We start from the raw sequence: 15,275 nt of genomic DNA on the forward strand, positions 1-15,275 counted from the left end.
GTTGGCGCCGCCGGACACGGGTGCTGGTGGCCAGGTGTCGGCCGCCTCGCCTACGCGAGACCGTGGTCTGGGCCTGGGCGCCCGTGAGAAGCCTGACCCTGTGGAGCCCCAGTTCGGCGGAGAGGACCGGAGTGTCTGGCCGGAGCCTTGCTGGCTCGAGCACTTGCCCCGATCATTGCGGGCGGAGGCCGGAGATCCTGTGAGCGGCGGCGGGGAGCGGCGGTCCCGACAGTTCCTGGCTCGCGCTCCGGAGTCCGGTGAGGGGGCACCTCGGCCGCGGGGATGCTCCGGAGGCGGGCTCTTTGAGCGAGGTCACAGGAGGTCGGCGCAGGTACGGTGCGGCCCAACTGCAGCGGGGGTACAGCGGGAGCGCGTGTGGAGTGACCGTGCCCCTCCCCCACAGTCCCGCCATCTTGGGGACTACTCTCCGGGAGAAGGAGACGGACGCCGGCGATCCTTGCAGGGCCTGGGGCGGAGTGAGGACCTCCTTCCCTGCAGACGATTTAGGAGGCGGTGAGCTTGGGGCACAACGTGGTGGTGTGGAGGGCCCAGACAATGTGGAACTGGTCTTTGGACCCTTAACCAGGGACAGGGAGCCGACACCTGTTGCCCCCCCGCCCCCCCCCCCGCCTGCCTGCACACGGTGTTACAGGGGGAGTGAGACCTGCCGCTGGCCCCCTGGGGGCCCTGGTCCTGTGGGCTCATCTACTGCTCCTGGACATCGGCTTGTTACCTTTGGAGACCTGCTGCACGAGTGGGGAGGCTGTGTGTCCATCCGGCTGTAGCCTGCAGGTACCGCTGGTGGGGGCTCTTGGTCCCACCGGGCTCGAACTGCGGTGGATCCTGTCTGCCCCCCAGGCCTGCGGAGTCCCCTGCCTATGTCTTGCATACCCTGTGGCAGTCCTGGGCCTGTGGGGTGACGGCGGCGGAGGGCCAGCCTTCCTCTGCGAGGGAGTGAGTCTAGCGATAAGGCTCCCCCCGGCACGGACTGCCGATTGGGGAACGGTGTGCTTCAGTCAGCTGTTGTCTCATAGACGAGCCGGCCCTCCGGTGGGAGCACCCTGGAGATGGGCAAGGACCGGATGCCCCGCACGACGCAACCCAACACGATCACTCAGTACACCACGCAGAGGTTGCCGTCCCAGAGGATCACGCGCCAAACGGGCCAAGATGAGGAACCGGAGAACCCAGGTGAACCCTCCCGCGCAGAGCTGCTGCAGGCGATAAAGGGCTCCCACTCAGCACTGGAGAGGCAGATTGAGACCGTCTCGATAGACGTCAATCTATTGCGAACGGACCTCCGGAAGGTGGCGGACAAGGTCACGAATGCCGAGGGTAACATTGAGCAGCTGCAGGGGGAAGTGGCCTCCCTCAGAAAGACGGTCACACACCTTACGGCGACGACGAGCGCCCTGGAACGGAGGGCGGAGGATGCGGAAGGGAGGGCCCGCCGCAGCAACATAAGAGTCCTAGGGGTCCCAGAACGGATGGAGGCTGGTAACCCCGAACGCTTCCTGGAAACGTGGATCAGAACGAAGCTGTGTCCTCAGGGTCTCTCGGAGGTATTTGTCATCGAGCGGGCGCACCGGGCGCTAGTACCCCCGCCGCGTCCGGGGGACCCCCCAAGAGCGCTGATAGCTAAAATATTGAACTACCGTGATCGTGACTGCATCCTGCGAGCTGCGAGGGAAACACCGGATCTGACCATTGAGAACAAACGGATCTCTATATACCCAGACTACACGCACCTGGTTCAGGAACAGAGAAAATCCTTTCTTGGGGTCAAGCAGAAGCTCCGTGCGATGCAGTTGCAATACATGCTGCTCTACCCCGCCAAACTTAAAGTGCTCGCACAGGGCAAGGCGCACTTCTTTGAATCCCCGGAGGAGGTGTGGGAATGGCTGGAGGTCAGGGGAGATGGCGTGCCACCGGGAGAACGGGGTGGCCCTAAGGAGATGTGGGGTAGTCGCCCTCGGCGGAGGCAACGGAGTAGACGAAGACACCGCTCTGCGACGGAGAGTACCGAAGGACCTAGGATCACGGTTGGGGCGGATGGTGGCATGCTCCTGGAACCTATGCTCCTGGGGGCCGAGTCGGGGACCCCGAGCCAGCCGGAGCCGGGTGACGTCCTGGTCCCGGATACGCTACAGACTTCGGAGCAGGGCACGACGCCTTCGGAATTGGTGGTCCCGGAAACTGGTGGAGCTGATGCGCCGGGGGTGAAGGGCCCCTCATGAGGTGATATGGGGACTGTGCATGATGTGCCTGATTGGCTGGAGTAACTCCTAGAGGGGGACTACGGTATAGTTGTATATTGACTGTTATTGTGCCCAGAACCACCAGCCTCCGCATTGTGGGGTGGGGCGGGGAGCCGTCCGTTGTTGGGTGGGGGCTGGTGTGTAGTCGGGGGTTGGGGGTGCGGGTGTGGGCTCTAGGTCTTTCTTGTCTGAGGAAGTTTTTGCGGAGCCAGATGTATCTTTAGTATACACGGGGTCGTACGGGGGGCTGGGGGGGGGGGGGTGGCTGGAGTTTTTGTGGTAGTGTGGGGGTGTGATTGGTAGTATGGGGTGTGTGGGGTGGCTGTGTACGTCCTGGCACCAGCAGGGGAAGGGCGGGGTGACTTGTTGGTTTGTTGCTGTCATCCTGCTCGTGGGTGGGGGTGGGGGGGATATGTTCTTTAACAGTTATGCAACAGGGAGATTGGTGGGAGGGGGGGGGAGTTTTTGAATTACTATGTTGTAGGCATCATGTGTATCACCGTTCGGACCCCTAGGAGGTGGTGTGTTGACAGTAGATTGCATGGCTCGGCTGGGCGATCACAGGGATTATGGGGTACAAATTCCTAACATGGAACGTGCGTGGGTTGGGAACCTGCACCAAACGACACAGAGTCCTGTCTTTCCTCCGGAGACATGGCATCTCTATCGCATGTTTGCAAGAAACGCATCTGAATGAGGAGGGTGCGCAGAAACTGGCAAGGAAGTGGCGGGGGCAGCTGTTTCATTCCTCCTTTTCCACATATGCGCGGGGGGTATTGATCTGGGTGGCCCCCGGGATCCCCCTTGCGGTGCAGTATGCGGAGGCGGACATTGAGGGCAGGTACCTGCTGCTGAAAGTGAAGCTGAATGGGAGGGACCTTACACTGCTCAATTCATACGCGCCCAATGTAGATGACGCAGCCTTTTATTCACAGGTTCAGGAGGTCCTGGTGTCGGATTTGGACAGCCCCCTTTTATGGTTTGGGGATTTTAACTGTGTTTTGGATCCTGTCCTAGATAGATACCCTCCCCGTGCAGGAACGAAACCTCGCATGACGGCAGGGCTGCGAGAGGTGATGTTTAATCTGGGGGCGGAGGATATATGGCGCCTGGGTCACCCCTCTCAGAAACTGTACACCTGTTATACACCTACGCACAACACCCATAGCAGACTGGACAGGGTCCTGGCAGCGAACATGGATGCGTCGTTTTCATTGACGATTACACATCTGGCCCGATTCCTGTCCGACCACTCCCCGGTGCAGTGCGCCATGCAGGAGGTGGACCGGCCTTGTCGCCCCCGCACGTGGCGAATGCCCATGGACCTTTTACAGGACCCGGTGGGTAGGGATCAGGTGCAGACGGCCCTAACGAACTACGTTGATCTGAACTGGAATGGGGACGGCATACCCCTCTCGACAAAATGGGACGCTCTGAAAGCTGTGATACGGGGTGAATGTATGGGGCTTACTTATGGGGTCAGGAAACAACTGACTCGTGAATTGCAAACGGCAGAAGACACCCTGCTGATCAGCCAAGCCTCACCAGACCCTGGGGAACCAGAATTGGCGGCGGAGCGCGAGGCCCGGGAACGCGTACACGATATACTTACCCGCCTAGATAAGTTCACCCTGGGTCAATTTAGACAGCGTCTACACCGAGAGGGGGACAAGTCCGGCCGACTGTTGGCCTGGATTTTGAGGAGAGAAACGGCCCCGGCACGTATAGTTGCCCTGAGGGGCTCCGATGGGGTTACAGTGCATTCGGAGTCGAATATCCTCCATGTCCTCCAGACCCACCTGCAGCAGGTGTATCGGGCGGATCCCTTGGTCACGGACGCGTCGTATCAGCCTTACCTCCAGGGACTGACCCTTCAGGCCCTCTCGAGAGAGGAGACAGAGGAGTTGGGTGGGACGCTGACGCTTCACGAAATACGAGTGGCAATGGCTGGTCTGCCACGGGCTAGATCCCCGGGGAGTGATGGGTTCCCTTCCGAATTCTACCACACGTTTGGGGATATGCTCGGCCCCCTCCTCCTCCAGGTCTTCCTGAGGGCACTGGATGACGGATTCCTCCCGCCCACGATGTATCAAGGGGAAATCTGCATGCTCCTGAAGCCGGGCGGTGATGGTTGTGATCCCGCGGCCTTCCGCCCTATAACGATGATTAACACGGACGTGAAGGTCCTGACCAAACTGTTGGCCGCGCGCTTGGCACCGCTTATGGCCCACCTAGTACACCAGGACCAGTGTGGGTTCATCCCGGGCCGCAACACCGCAATGGACTTACGACGGTTGAACCACATCCTACATGAGGTGCGCGGCGGGGAGGATCCCCGAGTCCTGGTCTCGATTGACTTAGCCAAGGCGTTCGACACTGTTAGCTGGGAATACCTGCTTGAGGTGCTCCGACGGGCCGGACTGGGACCCGTGTTTTGCAGGTGGGTCCAAATTCTGTACCGAGCGCCTCGAGCCCGGGTTAAACTTGGGACCGCACGTTCCGCGGACTGGGCATTGGGGAGGGGCACTCGTCAAGGGTGTCCCCTCTCACCGCTCCTGTTTGCCCTGGCGATTGAGCCACTAGCTGTTGAGGTCCGGGCCACGATGTCCCAATGGGGGATCAAAGTAGGGAACACTGTGCACACGGTTTCCTTGTATGCAGACGATGCTCTGTTTTATTTAACCTCTCCGCGGGAGTCGCTGCCGGTCTTGCTACGACTGCTGGACCGATTCGGGTCAGCCTCGGGCCTGCGTATTAACGCTGGCAAGTCCCTGATCTTCCCCCTTGCGGGATACGGCGCGGCCAGGCTTGGGGACTTGCCGGACCTGGGACTGCGCTGGGAACTGGAGGCCTTCCGCTATCTAGGGGTTCAAGTGGCACTCTCGGATGAGCAGTTACTGGCCCGGAATGCGGATCGGGTGATTACATCTCTGCAAAAGTCTGTGTCCTTTTGGAACACGCTGCCTCTCTCTTTGATGGGACGCCTGGCGGTGGCCAAAATGGTGATGTTACCAAGGGTGCTGTACACCTTGCAAAACTCTCTGTGCCCACTTCCTCAGCGGATATTTCGCACCCTTAATACACTCCTCACGTCTTTACTTTGGGCGGGCAAGCGTAGTAGGGTTGCCCTGCACACGGTTGTACGGAGCTGGGATGAAGGGGGACTGGAGGCGCCAAGGTTTGACTTATATTACTACGCAGCCCAGTTATTGCCGGCTGCCAGATGGTTCGCGGACTCGGACAACTGGGAACTACGGCTCCTGGCGGGTAGAGCGGACGAGAGGGCGGTACAATTGGCTCTTCTGCGCGGGAGAGGTGCGGATGAGGCACTGCCATTCATAGTGCGACACACGGCGGCTGTCTGGCAGCGCTTCGTGGAGAAAATCCTACGCAGGGCCCCATTCCATAGGGAACTGCCGTTATGGATTCTGACCCCGGTGGTGGCCATGGAGGAACATATGCCGTTTCAGGAGTGGAGAGCCGGCGGTTGTGAGCTACTGGCTGACCTTTACCCGGATGACACGTTTCTATCTATTGAGCGGGCAACGGAGACGTTCGGGCTCAGCGGGGGCCAGTACCTACAATATGGGGGCCTTCGCGACATGGCGCGGGAAACCTGGCCTCAATTTCCTGAGGCACCCCCGATGTCCCATGCCCTCAATGTTATTCTCTCCTGCGGTAGGGGTAGGAGGTTGATAACGCTATTGTACTCGGCTATGAGGCAGGACTCCACTCAGCCGATCCCTCCGGCTTGGGCGGCGTGGGAATCTGACCTGGGACTGGACTTGGAACCGGGACAGCGCAAACGCATAGGCGCCCTCACACGAAAGGTGTCGTGTAACGCGAGGTTTAAATTGATCCACTTTAATTTTATGCACCGCACATATGTGACGCCGGTTACCCTGAACCGTATTTCCGAGGAAAAAAGTGACGCTTGTCCTAGATGTGGGGTGGCGGGAGCGGCCTTTCTCCATCTGGCCTGGGACTGCCCGTTGGTCAAGACATTCTGGCGGTCGGTGGTGGAGCGCATACGTACGATTACCGGGCTCCGGCTGGAGCTGACTCCCTTACATTGTTTGTTAGCCTTGGTCCCCAAACCCAGGAAACGTAACCTGTCCTATAAGATGTTACAGCTGCTATTGGTGCTGGCAAGGAGGAGGGTGGCGATTACGTGGATGGGACGGAGGGCTCCGGAGGTGTCGCAGTGGCTTAGAGATGTGGGTGAGTGGACCCTAGCGGAGGAAACTTTCATGCAACAGGTGCGCAGGGATGAGAGGCTGCAAGATGACCTGCTTGCGTGGAGAATGATGCGTGTGGTAGGAGCGACTGCTGAGGACTCGGAGGGCACGAGTGCGGAGTTGTTCACCCCTGAGGGCTCGGGATCAGAGAGTGAGGGTGGTGGGGAGGGGGAGGGAGGGTACTAATTTGGAGTAGGGCCTGGCCCAGCACGCACGTATATGCTTACTCCTGCTGATACTGTGTTTTGTCTCAGGAGAGAGTTCTTCTTATTCCTTTGGACAATCGTTGCTGTCTCTTCGGCCCCTAGGAGAGTCACACTGAGGTGAACGAACTGTACACGCTTGGGTTAATTCCCGTTAGATGCCAGTTTTTTTGGGGGGGGGGGGTTCCTTCGGGGAGTTGGGGGTTAATCTAAATGTAGTAGGAGACAAAAGCAGAACGAATTACTCTGCCGTACAGATGCATTGTTGTGTTCTCTATTTGCTATGACGTGTTACCACCTACTGCCGCCCGGCCTTCGGGATGTGGGCTGATGGGCTGTGTGATATTCCATCATTGGTTTGACACCTGTAATGCATACGGATAGCACTGTCGGCATCTTTGTCTTATTGTTTGTGACATAAATCTGCAACAAAAATAAAGTTTTCAAAAAAAAAAAGTAAACTGTTGTGTGAGACCCAGGGTGAGATTGGGTATGTTTAGATGTTTAATAAATCTAAGGTTTGGAAAGGTTCAAGAAGAGTGTCCCATTCAATTGCTATTGGTATCTTCCGCAGACCTCTATATTCCTCCCTGCGGAGTACCCCAATTTCCACCTTTCATTTTTGTATATCTTCCCGCCATAGTTGATCCACATTTCTACATTCTAGTTTGCATCTTTTACAAAATCTATGAGCCTCATTACAAATGCCCCTTACCTGGCATCCTGTAAGTCGAAACCATCTGAAATTAATGTAACTAGCTGTCCCTTCAACTCCAGGTTTGATGAGTTAGGAACTTTTCTGAGTGGAACCCTGAGGTTACTCTGAGAAATTTTGCATTCCTGGCCAAATCTGTAATCCAGGTCTCATTTATATGGTAATTTTCCATTCCTTCCCGGAATTCACTTCAACGTCTTTTGCTGTTTGGAAAAGTTGAGAGCTCTGGGGAAACCATACTAGTTGGCGGTCTTTCCGTAGATCTCATATTTCTGATTAGCCGGGTAACTCCCATAGTCCTTAAGGTGAATCTTGCTTAGGTTGTGGTCGCGGTGTTGAAAAGGGAGGATTGAGACACTTGAGTTGGAGACCTGAGTAAAACTTTTAAAAAAAAGACCATATTGTAATCTGGACTGTGTGCAACTTTGAAACACCTGGAGAAAAGAAAACCTAAAGCTTGTCCTTCGTTCTTGCCCGCTCCCCACCCCAATAGCCTTTATAATTTGCCATGCATGCAAAAGTAGTAGTTTGGAGCTGAAACTGATAGTCCTTCATAGGTTCAACGAGATTTTTGCACACAAAAATTAACATTGCTCTGTACTTTTTGACTGCAAAGATGGAGGCCATCTAGAACTTCCATTCCAATCTTTGCCAGGAATATTCCCTTTAGAAATGCATTTCTAGGTGCCTACTTTCACTCATAATCACTGGTGCAGTGTCTTGTTTCCAGTTTTGAAATGTTCTAGAGATCAGGTCCTCTGATTGTAAATTGATTTTTGCTAGATTAATTACATAAGTCAATATTTTTACAGTGGCACAGATGATGCAAAAGATGAACGAGTAGCATCCAAGAAAAACGTTTCTTCAGATTCAGAAAGTTCTTCATCAGAGGACAGCTCCTCAGAATCTGAATCAGAAGAAAGTGCCTCAGATTCTGATTCTGGGAAAAAAGCTACAGTTAACAAGGTAAGTTGTATATTGTAAGTTGTATTGTGTATGTTCATGCAGAAAGTAGAACTGTGTGAGACAAAATCAAATGTATGTACTTTTTCACGTTGTTGAGTGGAGCCTCAAACACACAAAATTGTCATTACTTGTCTTTAGCAAGGTAATAGATGGGTACTATATTAATCCAATCCTGTCTCAGTGCCTCATAGATGCTTGATTTCAAGTCCTCCATTGTAGAGAATGACAAATCATAGGGATTTATCCTGGACACAAATCTGAAGACAAACATTAACACCGCAGTACAGGAACACACTATCAGATCACTATCCAATCATACTCCTCAGCAGAATCAAATTTTTTATCTTTACTAGTGATTGTAGTTCAATCCTTAGTTCTTTCGATGCCGGGTTAACGCAAGTCACTACTTTCTGGCAGACCCAAAATCTATACAAGCAAACGAATAAACAAACTGATAGCACACCTACACTTCAGCAATACTTCCATATATTTTTGTGCAAGTTGGAACATTGTGCTTGAATTTATCAAAATGAGAGAACTTACATAAGGAAGAGGCTTTGTGTTTGTATGACCGTGCACCCCTGCTGAGATTTCCCCATAGAAAACTAGAGCTTTTGACCCCAACTTCACCTCATCACATACAATGACCACATGTGCCCACTGAAGGCACATTTTCTAACATGTACCGTGACCCAGAGCAGAACTCTGTGCTTCAAGGGGGCACACTGAGTGCACTTTAAAATAATTTTATATACATATTCACTACAGTTAGCTTGCTGGGTTGTAGAGGCCAGGAAAGTTGTCTGTTGGAATCTGCAGCTTTTTAAATTCTTATGCCACTTCCCTGCAGCAGGGTGCTAATCACTGTGTCAAATGGATTGGATGTTACCCGTCTCATTTAGCTGTGTGGAAGATATATGTATGGAGCATTTATGTAACCTGTGACTCTAGCCATGCTGGGTTCCGTTTTGTGTTTGCTGCCTTTGAGTGGTACCCAAGGTGGAGGCTTGAGGTACAGCCCAGAGAGCTCATTTTGATTATAGGTCTACTGACAAAATATCTCAGAGATCCTTTCCAGTTTGTCAGACTAAAGAGTGGCAAGGAATGAAGTCCCAGAGCCCATTATGAAGGTAGGGTATTGCCCCTGCCCTTTCCTGGCCCTTTGTTCTCTAGTGAGGCTATCCCCTCAGGTTAACAGGTCGTTGAGATGGACAACCTACCCCTCTCTTGTCCCCTTTTTGTGAGTTTCTCCCATTGTGGAGGCTTCTGTTCCACCCCACCATCTAGCTCACCCTGGTTGTAAAGACTTTGGCTGGACCAATCTGAGTGGTATAAGCACAAGTGCAGAATTTCCCAGAACAGGAATCCGAAAAGACAGTTGGAACAAAAAGTTGCTATCAACAACTTTGGTATAAAGATGGGACAGAAACTTCCAGCCCTTTTGCAAAGATTGTTATTCAAAAGTCAGGGTTGCACATCAGTAGCAACAGGAATCTCTCATTTATCCAGCATTGGAGTATCCACTGTCCTCTCCCTTTGCCCAATTCAGGTATAAAACCTTGGGACTTCCTACAAGACAAAAAAGTTCTCTAAAAGTGAACCGCATCAAACGATGGGCTTGAAACAGTAACTAAATTCTCCCTGTGACAATCAATAAATGGGCAACCTACTTTTTTTGGCTGTTTGGTTTGTGTCTGTGTCGAAGAAGATCCCAAGGTGCAAGACTCACCAAACCATGAGCTCTGCGATTTTGTATTCTACTCCTGGACTGGTGTTTCCTATGCTCACCGCACTGTCACTGCAAATGCCAGATGCATGCATCCAATAGTCCGGCTGAGGCAGGGTCTCTGCCACAGGGCTCCATGGACAGCTGCACACCACGTAGAGCTGCGTAAACCACAAGTGTTGCCTGCTATAAACAATGAAACGCAACACAGAAGTACTATGCATCCTGAGAAGAACACAAAGGATAACTTTCTGTCCAGACCCTTGACAGGGCCATCACCCCTCACCTCGCTTTGTGACTTTCTTGCCCATACTGGGTAGAATCTAAAGATGAATCTGTGATGGTTGCAACAGCGATACTGAGAGAGGTTGTCCTACAGGAACAGCCTAAGCTGTTTCTCGAGTAAAAGATAAGGGATAATAGAACTCCTAAACATCTTTTGTGCTCCTCTGTAGTCTTCTGTATGGTATAATGTGTGAATTAGGTAACAATATTTCTTTTGTTGTAAAGAATATTCATTGCCTGGACATCGATTTAATGACCTGTACTGATTATGGTGTTGAGTTTCAAGTGTAAGCCTTAGACTGCTCATCTTTGTTGCATTGACTTTCAAGTGTTAAAAGGGTGTACTTAGTCTACAATGGTGGGTCCAATAGTCAGGTTAAGCCTGAGGTTACCTGTGGTGACCAACTTGAATTGATGCAGTCTGAGCCGAGTAAGCTGTAACTGCTTGAAGACGTCTGAAAAATTTCCCACAATTCGTATCTGGGACAGAGCAGAAACTAGAACACACATGGTACAATTGGCCAAAAATATAAAATGTTATATGCTTTCCAGGGAGTGCGAGGTTGTCAATTTGTGCACAACTGCAAAGCAAACAAGCCCAGCTCTCTTTTCAATCATTATGGGAAATTCATGTTTTGTTTACGAAAGAAACACGACAAATGATGTCTGGCAAAGGTGGTTGACACAAGACTTAAGACGATGTCTAACGATGTTGCAGGTTAGTGGGTATTAAGAGCCTGTGTGCAGTACTGTGTGCATTTTATTTCCATTCTGTTTTGTTTTTGTAGATTTCCTAGAATTCACAACAAGCTTCTTAAGAGATTTCTCAGATACAAAAAGTCAAGCCTAATAAAATACCTAAATCTGATAAGTAGCAAGAGAATATGTATCCAAAAAGCAAAGGCAAAAACACTAAATACTGAAATGTGACTTGTTTTAATAATACAGCTAAAACTTCTGAGTAGGCAAATTGCTTGTCAACATTCTACTACAGAAACTAACTTCTTGGTTGATGGACAATGGCTTTTTACCATTTAATCAGACTGGTTTTAGAAAAGGCTGTTCTACTTTAGATATCATAGCCCTTAACTTAATTGATTAACACCTCTCTTAATAAGCAAAAAAGTTTATTATCTGTTTGTTTCATTGACCACAGCGCTCCGTCTATGACAAGGTTTACTGCCTTTGGGCCAAGTTAAATAGTTGTGGTGTAGGTCATTTATTGTTACATCTCATAATGGCGTTACATTGTAACGCTTGGCTACATATAAAGCTTTGTACGAGCTGTAATCTTTTATCGAAGATGTTCACCCTCTCTGGTGTTAAGCAAGGTTGTGTACTTGCACTCATGATGTTTCACTTTGTATGTCGAATTTCTCTCATTACGTCTACTCTCTAAAAGGCTTGGCATCCAAAAACACAATTGTCCTAGTGTGTGTTTTTAGCCTAAGCAGTTGATCTCGTCATCTTGTCCCTTACCCCGGTCATTCTACAATTTCTACTTTTCAAATGAGCGCAATTCAAAAATGACACTGGGCTTCTGGTCAATATGACAAAAATAATAATCATGACCTTTTCCAAAAATGGGAAACTCGAAAGACAGACCATTGACTTAGTGACATCTTATGATCGTCTAGGAATTACTATTGATAATAAGATAACTGGTAAGAAATACGTCCTTAGGAAAAAAGAGATCTGTCATTATAACCAAATGTATCCCAAGCCTGTGGTGGGGCGCAATAGGCCCTAAAATCATTGCTCTTAACACCATGTTAATCCCTTTGCTTTTATATGCATCGCCAGTGATGAACCCTAATACATAACTCAACATAAATCAAATTTGCATTCATTGTATTAGAACTTTGTTAAAACTACGGTCAACAACACCACACTGCAAAATAAGATTGGAGTTCAACCTAACCTCGCTTACCTGCCACATTTGCGCAGTTCTCAATTATTTCTATGCTTGTATGCATGCCTCAGCGGTGTCTTTAAAAGGCTTCATTTTTGTTCAATTGAAGCAACTCCATCCTGGCAGTGTGGACTTAAATATCATCATAATTACTAACTTTATACACAAATGCAATCTTCCAGTTTTGGATTCGCTGACTGCGATTAGTTCAGAGTCGAAAGAAATTAATAAAGAACACTTTAAGGGTCTAAAATCGGTTTAGTGTTTTAAAAGCTTTATTAAACTATAATCACGCCGAGTTATTGCTTGACAATCACTTGTCTGGACCTCAACAATACTTGACTTCCGTTTTAAAACCTCAAACAAGAAAGAAATATTTAAGAATAAGGTTTTTGTATATCCCATTACTCCAGTTTGAGGGTTCATGGAAATCCAATAGCGATGTACTGTTGGACGGCATACTATGTGGTTATAAGTTAGAAAAGCTAGACCATGTAATTTGTCTCCGCTTGAAATTGCTACAGCTACGCAAGAAATACTTGTGGGGCTCTGTTAATGCTGCGAGTGCTCATACGACCCAATAAGAACTTGGCTTTCCCTACGAACTGAAGTTGTGTTTTTTTTTTTTTACCTAAGTTAGTTAAATTCCTAGATCTAGCATACAAAATGATTAACAAAAAAAAGTGCTGGATCATAATCCTTAAAGTTATCTCTATAGTCTGAGCAAAGGAACCCAATCTGAATCATATTTTCGTTCTTACCTATTGTAAATAATTTATTAAATACAATAACGTTGTATTACATTCTGAGTAATATGACAGAAGTCAGGCAAAAAACGATATCAAATATAAGTATTCTTTTCTGGACAACGAAGTGAACAGAGGCATGCAGTCTGTGTCAGAAGAGGAGAATTAATGTGGGAAGGATTTAGTGTTATTGCTGGGTGTCAGAACCAGCTCAGGGACCAAGGGGCACACATGAGTTTCTGGGCCACCATCTTAGGGGGCTGCAGCCTTTTACCATTGATGTTCTGGGTCCTGCCCTACTATGGGACTGCATACTAGACGTCGAGTACATCCTTTCCGCACATGGCTTTCAGGGTAGTCCGAGTAAGCAGTCAAAGGCTTCTCAGAGGGGTTGTGTGGGAGTAGACTTGGAACTCAAACAGTCAAATAGACACAATAAGTACTGCCCAGATCCAGGTTTTCCTTTGCAAAAGATGTAAGTATTGTACCCGCACATCAAAACCTAATAGTATAAATCGGAAATCAGCTACACAATTCCAAGACTGGTGCTACTGGTTTCAACATACACACATATTCAAACGTAAATCTGACACAGGTGTGAGCTCACTGTAATATGTTGCAAGCAGCTTGCATGGTTCTGTGACCTGTAGGTCAGTTCATATATATAGCAATACTAAGTTCTTTAGAACAGTTCATTGGCACTGGTGTTTCAGCAGTGGAAGAAACAGTCAGGTTTCAAATTGATGCAACTCAAATAACCTGGTGGATCCGGTGCCTGGAACATGCAAGCACGGAGCGGCTGGTAATCGCAGCGGTCCTGCTCGAGCTTTACTCCTCCTCTGACTCTCGCCGTTTGTGCTTGAGTACATTTGCCCCAAGCAGGAGCAGCACAGGTCTGACAACATCCCAAGGTCCCTTCTCAATCTTTCTGCCAGTTGTATAATGATTCAGCTCGCTTAGCTTGTTGTGGAACATTGTGAGGGAGCTATGAGACCATATCCAGACTTGGGTTGGCACCAGTCAGACTCCACTATTCACTTCACTTCTTCTGGGCTGCCCCTCATTTGGTGCACAGTGATTGGGCTTCTCTTCCTCAGGCAGTCTCGTTTTGCTGGGGTAGGCACTCCTTCCCCTCCAGTGGCAGCTGGTGACATTTGAAAATGGTGAGGCGTAAAACAATTGTGGTACTTCACTATGGCAAGCAAGCGTTGCCAGCGAGCCTGAGCAACCTACGGAGGGATCAGGGGGTTCTCCCCGAGAAAAGTTTGAAAAAAGACTGGGCAAATGGTGCATTTTCAAGCAAATTTGAGAAAGCAGGAAGGTGTCAACCACTCTTAGGTCTGATGACAAGGCACCAGAGCCAGCGGGCAAAGCGCTGCAAACAGTACGTGTCCTTGACCAAACCAACTTAAACAGGCAGCTCGAACATGATGTCACCCACTCTGCGGCACAATACTGCATCACTGCTAGAGAGACTCAGCATTTTGGTTTTCAGCGGGGGTCTATGGCACATCCCAGCTATTCCATGTATCCTTACTTACACACATTTATTGATTCATACTGCCCTCCTGTATCCCATTACCTCTGTGCCTAACTACACCTCACAACTGCTCCTTTTTTCTATACCTGTGCCTGGTGCCATTTTCTACTCTTTTTGCAATCAATTTCTCTTTATTCCCACATAATCAGTATTAAAACTAAATAATCAGTTACAAAAAAGACACGCTTTCATAATTATTACATAATCACAATTCATTTAAGCAAAAACTTGTTATAGTTGATCAAATTTTTGTATAAACCACTTTAACACTCTTATTACAAGGAACGCAGGGTAATTATAAGGTTGCTTCTTGTCAAGCAGGTTACGTGCTCAGATTCTATAGCAGCTAGATTCTGACTTTGCTGAGCCATAAACCGATTCTGCACCTGCACTTCACCCCAAACACCATACCTCACATGTCTACCAATCCCCTGTGCTTTTTCTGTGCATGACGCTACTCTCTGGCACACACAGTTTACAAGTGATTCCAGACAGGCCCACCTTTCCAGGCTGCCCATCATTACAACAGAGTGTAACAAAACTAGCTCAGCAGTAAAACACTTCGTTCAAACTAGGATCCCCTCGTCCACATTCAAGGCCCCTTGCAGGACTATGGTGAGATCCTCGGCTCAGAAACAGCCTATCTGTGGCAAAGAGCATCATGTCAAAATGATAAAAACAAAGGA

General features: G+C 49.4%; 1 protein-coding gene across 2 annotated transcripts in view; it reads left to right on the forward strand.

Moving 5' to 3' along the window:
* Nucleotides 1–15,275, forward strand: part of AP3B1 (adaptor related protein complex 3 subunit beta 1) — a 1,831,130-nt gene that overhangs the window by 1,202,562 nt on the left and 613,293 nt on the right. For both annotated transcript variants that reach the window (XM_078675217.1, XM_078675216.1), the window contains exon 20: nt 8,227–8,380. In XM_078675217.1, the coding sequence (XP_078531343.1) occupies nt 8,227–8,380 (154 nt within the window). The remainder of the gene's footprint in view (nt 1–8,226; nt 8,381–15,275) is intronic.

The sequence above is a fragment of the Lissotriton helveticus genome, chromosome 2_1, assembly GCF_964261635.1.
Source record: "Lissotriton helveticus chromosome 2_1, aLisHel1.1, whole genome shotgun sequence".
Lineage (NCBI taxonomy): Eukaryota > Metazoa > Chordata > Amphibia > Caudata > Salamandridae > Lissotriton > Lissotriton helveticus.